Source organism: Salmo salar, chromosome 02 (genome assembly GCF_965601325.2).
Source record: "Salmo salar chromosome 02, fSalSal1, whole genome shotgun sequence".
NCBI classification, from domain to species: domain Eukaryota; kingdom Metazoa; phylum Chordata; class Actinopteri; order Salmoniformes; family Salmonidae; genus Salmo; species Salmo salar.
In genome coordinates, this window is record NC_138292.1 from 9002735 (window position 1) to 9015516 (window position 12782).

The 12782-nt window shown below is 39.5% G+C and overlaps 1 protein-coding gene across 1 annotated transcript in view; it reads left to right on the forward strand.

Moving 5' to 3' along the window:
• LOC106598616 (uncharacterized) overlaps window positions 1-12163 on the forward strand; it is a 65053-nt gene extending 52890 nt beyond the window's left edge. Inside the window, exon 3 of the mRNA XM_082959597.1 lies at window positions 11552-12163. Coding sequence (XP_082815723.1) covers window positions 11552-11622 — 71 coding nt within the window. The 3' untranslated portion in view covers window positions 11623-12163. The remainder of the gene's footprint in view (window positions 1-11551) is intronic.
• Window positions 12164-12782: the final 619 nt, after the last annotated feature.

Here is a 12782-nt window from a genome sequence, read left to right on the forward strand (position 1 = left end):
GAACAACATATTCCTTCTGTCTGCTAAGGGATAATAGGCTAGTTGAACAACATATTCCTTCCTTCTGTCTGCTAAGGGATAATAGGCTAGTTGAACAACATATTCCTTCTGTCTGCTAAAGGATAATAGGCTAGTTGAACAACATATTCCTTCCGTCTGCTAAAGGATAGTAGGCTAGTTGAACAACATATTCCTTCCTTCTGTCTGCTAAGGGATAATAGGCTAGTTGAACAACATATTCCTTCTGTCAGCTAAGGGATAAAAGGCTAGTTGAACAACATATTCCTTCTGTCTGCTAAGGGATAATAGGCTAGTTGAACAACATATTCCTTCTGTCTGCTAAGGGATAATAGGCTAGTTGAACAACATATTCCTTCTGTCAGCTAAGGGATAAAAGGCTAGTTGAACAACATATTCTTTCTGTCAGCTAAGGGATAATAGGCTAGTTGAACAACATATTCCTTCCTTCTGTCTGCTAAGGGATTATAGGCTAGTTGAACAACATATTCCTTCTGTCAGCTAAGGGATAATAGGCTAGTTGAACAACATATTCCTTCCTTCTGTCAGCTAAGGGATAATAGGCTAGTTGAACAACATATTCCTTCCTTCTGTCTGCTAAGGGATAATAGGCTAGTTGAACAACATATTCCTTCTGTCAGCTAAGGGATAATAGGCTAGTTGAACAACATATTCCTTCCTTCTGTCAGCTAAGGGATAATAGGCTAGTTGAACAACATATTCCTTCTGTCTGCTAAGGGATAATAGGCTAGTTGAACAACATATTCCTTCTGTCTGCTAAGGGATAATAGGCTAGTTGAACAACATATTCCTTCTGTCTGCTAAGGGATAATAGGCTAGTTGAACAACATATTCCTTCCTTCTGTCAGCTAAGGGATAATAGGCTAGTTGAACAACATATTCCATCTGTCTGCTAAGGGATAATAGGCTAGTTGAACAACATATTCCTTCTGTCAGCTAAGGGATAATAGGCTAGTTGAACAACATATTCCATCTGTCTGCTAATGGATAATAGGCTAGTTGAACAACATATTCCTTTTTTCAGCTAAGGGATAATAGGCTAGTTGAACAACATATTCCTTTTGTCTGCTAAGGGATAAAAGGCTAGTTGAACAACATATTCCTTCTGTCAGCTAAGGGATAATAGGCTAGTTGAACGACATATTCCTTCCTTCTGTCAGCTAAAGGATGATAGGCTAGTTGAACAACATATTCCTTCTGTCTGCTAAGGGATAATAGGCTAGTTGAATAACATATTCCTTCCTTCTGTCTGCTAAGGGATAATAGGCTAGTTGAACAACATATTCCTTCTGTCTGCTAAGGGATAATATGCTAGTTGAACAACATATTCCTTCCTTCTGTCTGCTAAGGGATAATAGGCTAGTTGAACAACATATTCCTTCTGTCTGCTAATGGATAATAGGCTAGTTGAACAACATATTCCTTCTGTCTGCTAAGGGATAATAGGCTAGTTGAACAACATATTCCTTCTGTCAGCTAAGGGATAATAGGCTAGTTGAACAACATATTCCTTCTGTCTGCTAAGGGATAATAGGCTAGTTGAACAACATATTCCTTCTGTCTGCTAAGGGATAATAGGCTAGTTGAACAACATATTCCTTCCTTCTGTCTGCTAAGGGATAATAGGCTAGTTGAACAACATATTCCTTCCTTCTGTCTGCTATGGGATAATAGGCTAGTTGAACAACATATTCCTTCTGTCAGCTAAGGGATAATAGGCTAGTTGAACAACATATTCCTTCTGTCAGCTAAGGGATAATAGGCTAGTTGAACAACATATTCCTTCTGTCAGCTAAGGGATAATAGGCTAGTTGAACAACATATTCCTTCCTTCTGTCTGCTAAGGGATAATAGGCTAGTTGAACAACATATTCCATCTGTCTGCTAAGGGATAATAGGCTAGTTGAACAACATATTCCTTCTGTCTGCTAAGGGATAATAGGCTAGTTGAACAACATATTCCTTCCTTCTGTCTGCTAAGGGATAATAGGCTAGTTGAACAACATATTCCTTCTGTCTGCTAAGGGATAATAGGCTAGTTGAACAACATATTCCTTCTGTCTGCTAAGGGATAATAGGCTAGTTGAACAACATATTCCTTCTGTCTGCTAAGGGATAATAGGCTAGTTGAACAACATATTCCTTCCTTCTGTCTGCTAAGGGATAATAGGCTAGTTGAACAACATATTCCTTCTGTCTGCTAAAGGATAATAGGCTAGTTGAACAACATATTCCTTCTGTCTGCTAAAGGATAATAGGCTAGTTGAACAATATATTCCTTCCTTCTGTCTGCTAAGGGATAGTAGGCTAGTTGAACAACATATTCCTTCTGTCAGCTAAGGGATAAAAGGCTAGTTGAACAACATATTCTTTCTGTCAGCTAAGGGATAATAGGCTAGTTGAACAACATAGCCTTCTGTCTGCTAAGGGATAATAGGCTAGTTGAACAACATATTCCTTCTGTCTGCTAAGGGATAATAGGCTAGTTGAACAACATATTCCTTCCTTCTGTCTGCTAAGGGATAATAGGCTAGTTGAACAACATATTCCTTCTGTCTGCTAAAGGATAATAGGCTAGTTGAACAACATATTCCTTCCGTCTGCTAAAGGATAATAGGCTAGTTGAACAACATATTCCTTCCTTCTGTCTGCTAAGGGATAGTAGGCTAGTTGAACAACATATTCCTTCTGTCAGCTAAGGGATAAAAGGCTAGTTGAACAACATATTCCTTCTGTCTGCTAAGGGATAATAGGCTAGTTGAACAACATATTCCTTCTGTCTGCTAAGGGATAATAGGCTAGTTGAACAACATATTCCTTCTGTCAGCTAAGGGATAAAAGGCTAGTTGAACAACATATTCCATCTGTCAGCTAAGGGATAATAGGCTAGTTGAACAACATATTCCTTTTTTCAGCTAAGGGATAATAGGCTAGTTGAACAACATATTCCTTTTGTCTGCTAAGGGATAAAAGGCTAGTTGAACAACATATTCCTTCTGTCAGCTAAGGGATAATAGGCTAGTTGAACGACATATTCCTTCCTTCTGTCAGCTAAAGGATGATAGGCTAGTTGAACAACATATTCCTTCTGTCTGCTAAGGGATAATAGGCTAGTTGAATAACATATTCCTTCCTTCTGTCTGCTAAGGGATAATAGGCTAGTTGAACAACATATTCCTTCTGTCTGCTAAGGGATAATATGCTAGTTGAACAACATATTCCTTCCTTCTGTCTGCTAAGGGATAATAGGCTAGTTGAACAACATATTCCTTCTGTCTGCTAATGGATAATAGGCTAGTTGAACAACATATTCCTTCTGTCTGCTAAGGGATAATAGGCTAGTTGAACAACATATTCCTTCTGTCAGCTAAGGGATAATAGGCTAGTTGAACAACATATTCCTTCTGTCTGCTAAGGGATAATAGGCTAGTTGAACAACATATTCCTTCTGTCTGCTAAGGGATAATAGGCTAGTTGAACAACATATTCCTTCCTTCTGTCTGCTAAGGGATAATAGGCTAGTTGAACAACATATTCCTTCCTTCTGTCTGCTATGGGATAATAGGCTAGTTGAACAACATATTCCTTCTGTCAGCTAAGGGATAATAGGCTAGTTGAACAACATATTCCTTCTGTCAGCTAAGGGATAATAGGCTAGTTGAACAACATATTCCTTCTGTCAGCTAAGGGATAATAGGCTAGTTGAACAACATATTCCTTCCTTCTGTCTGCTAAGGGATAATAGGCTAGTTGAACAACATATTCCATCTGTCTGCTAAGGGATAATAGGCTAGTTGAACAACATATTCCTTCTGTCTGCTAAGGGATAATAGGCTAGTTGAACAACATATTCCTTCTGTCTGCTAAGGGATAATAGGCTAGTTGAACAACATATTCCTTCCTTCTGTCTGCTAAGGGATAATAGGCTAGTTGAACAACATATTCCTTCTGTCAGCTAAGGGATAATAGGCTAGTTGAACAACATATTCCTTCCTTCTGTCTGCTAAGGGATAATAGGCTAGTTGAACAACATATTCCATCTGTCAGCTAAGGGATAATAGGCTAGTTGAACAACATATTCCTTCCTTCTGTCTGCTAAGGGATAATAGGCTAGTTGAACAACATATTCCTTCTGTCTGCTAAGGGATAATAGGCTAGTTGAACAACATATTCCTTCTGTCTGCTAAGGGATAATAGGCTAGTTGAACAACATATTCCTTCTGTCTGCTAAGGGATAATAGGCTAGTTGAACAACATATTCCTTCCTTCTGTCTGCTAAGGGATAATAGGCTAGTTGAACAACATATTCCTTCTGTCTGCTAAAGGATAATAGGCTAGTTGAACAACATATTCCTTCTGTCTGCTAAAGGATAATAGGCTAGTTGAACAATATATTCCTTCCTTCTGTCTGCTAAGGGATAGTAGGCTAGTTGAACAACATATTCCTTCTGTCAGCTAAGGGATAAAAGGCTAGTTGAACAACATATTCTTTCTGTCAGCTAAGGGATAATAGGCTAGTTGAACAACATAGCCTTCTGTCTGCTAAGGGATAATAGGCTAGTTGAACAACATATTCCTTCTGTCTGCTAAGGGATAATAGGCTAGTTGAACAACATATTCCTTCCTTCTGTCTGCTAAGGGATAATAGGCTAGTTGAACAACATATTCCTTCTGTCTGCTAAAGGATAATAGGCTAGTTGAACAACATATTCCTTCCGTCTGCTAAAGGATAATAGGCTAGTTGAACAACATATTCCTTCCTTCTGTCTGCTAAGGGATAGTAGGCTAGTTGAACAACATATTCCTTCTGTCAGCTAAGGGATAAAAGGCTAGTTGAACAACATATTCCTTCTGTCTGCTAAGGGATAATAGGCTAGTTGAACAACATATTCCTTCTGTCTGCTAAGGGATAATAGGCTAGTTGAACAACATATTCCTTCTGTCAGCTAAGGGATAAAAGGCTAGTTGAACAACATATTCTTTCTGTCAGCTAAGGGATAATAGGCTAGTTGAACAACATATTCCTTCTGTCTGCTAAGGGATAATAGGCTAGTTGAACAACATATTCCTTCCTTCTGTCTGCTAAAGGATAATAGGCTAGTTGAACAACATATTCCTTCCTTCTGTCTGCTAAGGGATAATAGGCTAGTTGAACAACATATTCCTTCTGTCTGCTAAGGGATAATAGGCTAGTTGAACAACATATTCCTTCTGTCTGCTAAGGGATAATAGGCTAGTTGAACAACATATTCCATCTGTCAGCTAAGGGATAATAGGCTAGTTGAACAACATATTCCTTCCTTCTGTCTGCTAAGGGATAATAGGCTAGTTGAACAACATATTCCTTCTGTCTGCTAAGGGATAATAGGCTAGTTGAACAACATATTCCTTCTGTCAGCTAAGGGATAATAGGCTAGTTGAACAACATATTCCTTCCTTTTGTCAGCTAAGGGATAATAGGCTAGTTGAACAACATATTCCTTCTGTCTGCTAAGGGATAATAGGCTAGTTGAACAACATATTCCTTCTGTCTGCTAAGGGATAATAGGCTAGTTGAACAACATATTCCTTCTGTCTGCTAAGGGATAATAGGCTAGTTGAACAACATATTCCTTCCTTCTGTCTGCTAAGGGATAATAGGCTAGTTGAACAACATATTCCTTCTGTCAGCTAAGGGATAATAGGCTAGTTGAACAACATATTCCTTCCTTCTGTCTGCTAAGGGATAATAGGCTAGTTGAACAACATATTCCATCTGTCAGCTAAGGGATAATAGGCTAGTTGAACAACATATTCCTTCCTTCTGTCTGCTAAGGGATAATAGGCTAGTTGAACAACATATTCCTTCCTTCTGTCTGCTATGGGATAATAGGCTAGTTGAACAACATATTCCTTCTGTCAGCTAAGGGATAATAGGCTAGTTGAACAACATATTCCTTCTGTCAGCTAAGGGATAATAGGCTAGTTGAACAACATATTCCTTCTGTCTGCTAAGGGATAATAGGCTAGTTGAACAACATATTCCTTCTGTCTGCTAAGGGATAATAGGCTAGTTGAACAACATATTCCTTCCTTCTGTCAGCTAAGGGATAATAGGCTAGTTGAACAACATATTCCATCTGTCTGCTAAGGGATAATAGGCTAGTTGAACAACATATTCCTTCTGTCAGCTAAGGGATAATAGGCTAGTTGAACAACATATTCCATCTGTCTGCTAATGGATAATAGGCTAGTTGAACAACATATTCCTTTTTTCAGCTAAGGGATAATAGGCTAGTTGAACAACATATTCCTTTTGTCTGCTAAGGGATAAAAGGCTAGTTGAACAACATATTCCTTCTGTCAGCTAAGGGATAATAGGCTAGTTGAACGACATATTCCTTCCTTCTGTCAGCTAAAGGATGATAGGCTAGTTGAACAACATATTCCTTCTGTCTGCTAAGGGATAATAGGCTAGTTGAATAACATATTCCTTCCTTCTGTCTGCTAAGGGATAATAGGCTAGTTGAACAACATATTCCTTCTGTCTGCTAAGGGATAATATGCTAGTTGAACAACATATTCCTTCCTTCTGTCTGCTAAGGGATAATAGGCTAGTTGAACAACATATTCCTTCTGTCTGCTAATGGATAATAGGCTAGTTGAACAACATATTCCTTCTGTCTGCTAAGGGATAATAGGCTAGTTGAACAACATATTCCTTCTGTCAGCTAAGGGATAATAGGCTAGTTGAACAACATATTCCTTCTGTCTGCTAAGGGATAATAGGCTAGTTGAACAACATATTCCTTCTGTCTGCTAAGGGATAATAGGCTAGTTGAACAACATATTCCTTCCTTCTGTCTGCTAAGGGATAATAGGCTAGTTGAACAACATATTCCTTCCTTCTGTCTGCTATGGGATAATAGGCTAGTTGAACAACATATTCCTTCTGTCAGCTAAGGGATAATAGGCTAGTTGAACAACATATTCCTTCTGTCAGCTAAGGGATAATAGGCTAGTTGAACAACATATTCCTTCTGTCAGCTAAGGGATAATAGGCTAGTTGAACAACATATTCCTTCCTTCTGTCTGCTAAGGGATAATAGGCTAGTTGAACAACATATTCCATCTGTCTGCTAAGGGATAATAGGCTAGTTGAACAACATATTCCTTCTGTCTGCTAAGGGATAATAGGCTAGTTGAACAACATATTCCTTCTGTCTGCTAAGGGATAATAGGCTAGTTGAACAACATATTCCTTCCTTCTGTCTGCTAAGGGATAATAGGCTAGTTGAACAACATATTCCTTCTGTCAGCTAAGGGATAATAGGCTAGTTGAACAACATATTCCTTCCTTCTGTCTGCTAAGGGATAATAGGCTAGTTGAACAACATATTCCATCTGTCAGCTAAGGGATAATAGGCTAGTTGAACAACATATTCCTTCCTTCTGTCTGCTAAGGGATAATAGGCTAGTTGAACAACATATTCCTTCTGTCTGCTAAGGGATAATAGGCTAGTTGAACAACATATTCCTTCTGTCTGCTAAGGGATAATAGGCTAGTTGAACAACATATTCCTTCTGTCTGCTAAGGGATAATAGGCTAGTTGAACAACATATTCCTTCCTTCTGTCTGCTAAGGGATAATAGGCTAGTTGAACAACATATTCCTTCTGTCTGCTAAAGGATAATAGGCTAGTTGAACAACATATTCCTTCTGTCTGCTAAAGGATAATAGGCTAGTTGAACAATATATTCCTTCCTTCTGTCTGCTAAGGGATAGTAGGCTAGTTGAACAACATATTCCTTCTGTCAGCTAAGGGATAAAAGGCTAGTTGAACAACATATTCTTTCTGTCAGCTAAGGGATAATAGGCTAGTTGAACAACATAGCCTTCTGTCTGCTAAGGGATAATAGGCTAGTTGAACAACATATTCCTTCTGTCTGCTAAGGGATAATAGGCTAGTTGAACAACATATTCCTTCCTTCTGTCTGCTAAGGGATAATAGGCTAGTTGAACAACATATTCCTTCTGTCTGCTAAAGGATAATAGGCTAGTTGAACAACATATTCCTTCCGTCTGCTAAAGGATAATAGGCTAGTTGAACAACATATTCCTTCCTTCTGTCTGCTAAGGGATAGTAGGCTAGTTGAACAACATATTCCTTCTGTCAGCTAAGGGATAAAAGGCTAGTTGAACAACATATTCCTTCTGTCTGCTAAGGGATAATAGGCTAGTTGAACAACATATTCCTTCTGTCTGCTAAGGGATAATAGGCTAGTTGAACAACATATTCCTTCTGTCAGCTAAGGGATAAAAGGCTAGTTGAACAACATATTCTTTCTGTCAGCTAAGGGATAATAGGCTAGTTGAACAACATATTCCTTCCTTCTGTCTGCTAAAGGATAATAGGCTAGTTGAACAACATTTTCCTTCTGTCTGCTAAGGGATAATAGGCTAGTTGAACAACATATTCCTTCCTTCTGTCTGCTAAAGGATAATAGGCTAGTTGAACAACATATTCCTTCCTTCTGTCTGCTAAGGGATAATAGGCTAGTTGAACAACATATTCCTTCTGTCTGCTAAGGGATAATAGGCTAGTTGAACAACATATTCCTTCTGTCTGCTAAGGGATAATAGGCTAGTTGAACAACATATTCCATCTGTCAGCTAAGGGATAATAGGCTAGTTGAACAACATATTCCTTCCTTCTGTCTGCTAAGGGATAATAGGCTAGTTGAACAACATATTCCTTCTGTCTGCTAAGGGATAATAGGCTAGTTGAACAACATATTCCTTCTGTCAGCTAAGGGATAATAGGCTAGTTGAACAACATATTCCTTCCTTTTGTCAGCTAAGGGATAATAGGCTAGTTGAACAACATATTCCTTCTGTCTGCTAAGGGATAATAGGCTAGTTGAACAACATATTCCTTCTGTCTGCTAAGGGATAATAGGCTAGTTGAACAACATATTCCTTCTGTCTGCTAAGGGATAATAGGCTAGTTGAACAACATATTCCTTCCTTCTGTCTGCTAAGGGATAATAGGCTAGTTGAACAACATATTCCTTCTGTCAGCTAAGGGATAATAGGCTAGTTGAACAACATATTCCTTCCTTCTGTCTGCTAAGGGATAATAGGCTAGTTGAACAACATATTCCATCTGTCAGCTAAGGGATAATAGGCTAGTTGAACAACATATTCCTTCCTTCTGTCTGCTAAGGGATAATAGGCTAGTTGAACAACATATTCCTTCCTTCTGTCTGCTATGGGATAATAGGCTAGTTGAACAACATATTCCTTCTGTCAGCTAAGGGATAATAGGCTAGTTGAACAACATATTCCTTCTGTCAGCTAAGGGATAATAGGCTAGTTGAACAACATATTCCTTCTGTCTGCTAAGGGATAATAGGCTAGTTGAACAACATATTCCTTCTGTCAGCTAAGGGATAATAGGCTAGTTGAACAACATATTCCTTCTGTCAGCTAAGGGATAATAGGCTAGTTGAACAACATATTCCATCTGTCAGCTAAGGGATAATAGGCTAGTTGAACAACATATTCCTTCCTTCTGTCTGCTAAGGGATAATAGGCTAGTTGAACAACATATTCCTTCTGTCTGCTAAGGGATAATAGGCTAGTTGAACAACATATTCCTTCTGTCTGCTAAGGGATAATAGGCTAGTTGAACAACATATTCCTTCCTTCTGTCTGCTAAGGGATAATAGGCTAGTTGAACAACATATTCCTTCTGTCTGCTAAAGGATAATAGGCTAGTTGAACAACATATTCCTTCTGTCTGCTAAAGGATAATAGGCTAGTTGAACAACATATTCCTTCTGTCTGCTAAAGGATAATAGGCTAGTTGAACAACATATTCCTTCCTTCTGTCTGCTAAGGGATAGTAGGCTAGTTGAACAACATATTCCTTCTGTCAGCTAAGGGATAAAAGGCTAGTTGAACAACATATTCTTTCTGTCAGCTAAGGGATAATAGGCTAGTTGAACAACATATTCCTTCTGTCTGCTAAGGGATAATAGGCTAGTTGAACAACATATTCCTTCTGTCTGCTAAGGGATAATAGGCTAGTTGAACAACATATTCCTTCCTTCTGTCTGCTAAGGGATAATAGGCTAGTTGAACAACATATTCCTTCTGTCTGCTAAAGGATAATAGGCTAGTTGAACAACATATTCCTTCCGTCTGCTAAAGGATAATAGGCTAGTTGAACAACATATTCCTTCCTTCTGTCTGCTAAGGGATAGTAGGCTAGTTGAACAACATATTCCTTCTGTCAGCTAAGGGATAAAAGGCTAGTTGAACAACATATTCCTTCTGTCTGCTAAGGGATAATAGGCTAGTTGAACAACATATTCCTTCTGTCTGCTAAGGGATAATAGGCTAGTTGAACAACATATTCCTTCTGTCAGCTAAGGGATAAAAGGCTAGTTGAACAACATATTCTTTCTGTCAGCTAAGGGATAATAGGCTAGTTGAACAACATATTCCTTCTGTCTGCTAAGGGATAATAGGCTAGTTGAACAACATATTCCTTCCTTCTGTCTGCTAAAGGATAATAGGCTAGTTGAACAACATATTCCTTCCTTCTGTCTGCTAAGGGATAATAGGCTAGTTGAACAACATATTCCTTCTGTCTGCTAAGGGATAATAGGCTAGTTGAACAACATATTCCTTCTGTCTGCTAAGGGATAATAGGCTAGTTGAACAACATATTCCATCTGTCAGCTAAGGGATAATAGGCTAGTTGAACAACATATTCCTTCCTTCTGTCTGCTAAGGGATAATAGGCTAGTTGAACAACATATTCCTTCTGTCTGCTAAGGGATAATAGGCTAGTTGAACAACATATTCCTTCTGTCAGCTAAGGGATAATAGGCTAGTTGAACAACATATTCCTTCCTTTTGTCAGCTAAGGGATAATAGCCTAGTTGAACAACATATTCCTTCTGTCTGCTAAGGGATAATAGGCTAGTTGAACAACATATTCCTTCTGTCTGCTAAGGGATAATAGGCTAGTTGAACAACATATTCCTTCTGTCTGCTAAGGGATAATAGGCTAGTTGAACAACATTCCTCCAGGGTGTGGTTGTGTGCCATGTAGTCATTTCAATCATTCACACACAGATGGAAATCAAAGCCTCCTAAACCGGTTTATTCCCAGGTCAAAATGGTTTTCCTTTTCCTAAGAAGTTAATTCCAAATCTGTTCTAAACAAATGTGTAAGAGAGAGTTGGATAATGACATGTACAGTATAACTGAATTAGAAACTCTACAGGCTAATCCCCCACTCCCATGAGGTTGTGACTGTGTCCCAAATGGCACCTTCTAAACTATATAGTGCACTACATTTGACTGTGTGTCCCCCAAATGGCACCCTATTCCAAATGGAGCCCTATATGGTCCCTGGTCTAAAGTAGTGCACTCTATTGGAAATAAGGTGCCATATGAGACTCACATCTGTGTTTCACTCAAACCAAAGGCTTGACCCCCCCTCACCCCTTTCCTCAGGTCTCCACACACCCTCTGACGGGGAAGGTGGACGAGGGCTACAGGCTCCAGCTGTCCCAGCGTCACGCTGAGCTGATGGCCAAGCTGAAGCAGCTAGGCTATAGTATGACTCTCCACCCCCCCTTCACAGAGTTCATCATCAACACCTACGGCATCCTGAAGCAGAGGGCTGACTCCTACAGCGCCCAGGAGCAGGGATACAACAGGTGATGATGTAGCTCCCATGTAGTCCCTTCAGGGTACAAGCTTGGCTGTGATGTCAGAGCTCACCTTTCCTGCCATCAGGTTGGAGGTGTCAGACAATTACTGTAAAGGCTGCACTGCACGCTTCAGGAGGAGTTTCATCCCTGCGGGGGGGGTTTATCACCATGAATCATGAACAATTCTATGAAGCTTCCTCCTATATGTGCAGGTGTGGGGGGAACTGTTTACTGTTGTTTGTTTGCTGCCATGTTACAATGTGGTTTATGTAATGTGTGGTTTGTGTATGTAATGTGTGGTTTGTGTATGTAATGTGTGGTTTGTGTATGTAATGTGAGGTTTGTGTATGTAATGTATGAGCTGTAGTAAAATTTTCCTCTTGTAGGACAATAAACAACAATCTAAACTCAACAGCTCGGACTTCCTCAGGAGAGTAGTTATCAACGCAGCCCCCTGCAAACTGCTGAAGGATCTCCTGCTGCTGTTCAGTTGCCTCTCTTTCATGGCAAGGCAGGACGGCAAGCCCCTCTTCCTCTGGTAGACGGGCTGAGAATAGCTCTGGTCCAGGGCGTTACGTGCAGCTTGCTGATTCTGAGCCTTTTATAAACGTTTAGGACCAGAGCTAGACTGGGACGGCCACTGACACCACCTCCCTCCACAGCAGAGGTTTTACACTATAAACAAATGACTCAAACCCAACTCTTAACGTGTCTAAGCTTGTATTGCTTTGGAGACAAGCGCTCTCTAATACAAACTTCACACACCCTCCGCAGACAGGACAGCTCTGCATCTCCTGCATTGGACCATTTCATAGTTTATCCTTTTTAATTCATATTTTCCGTTCACTTGGTTTGTTGGTTGGTTGCACTGAGGCTGTCTTTGTGAGTTACCTGACATTATATTTCCATATTGAAATGACAGACATGGAAAAACCTGGACAGAATAAATACTTCCAGGGCTCTTTGGGCCATTTAAAATGCATTTCAACAAAGAAAAAGCAGTGTGTTTAAGTAATGTAGACACAACTAAT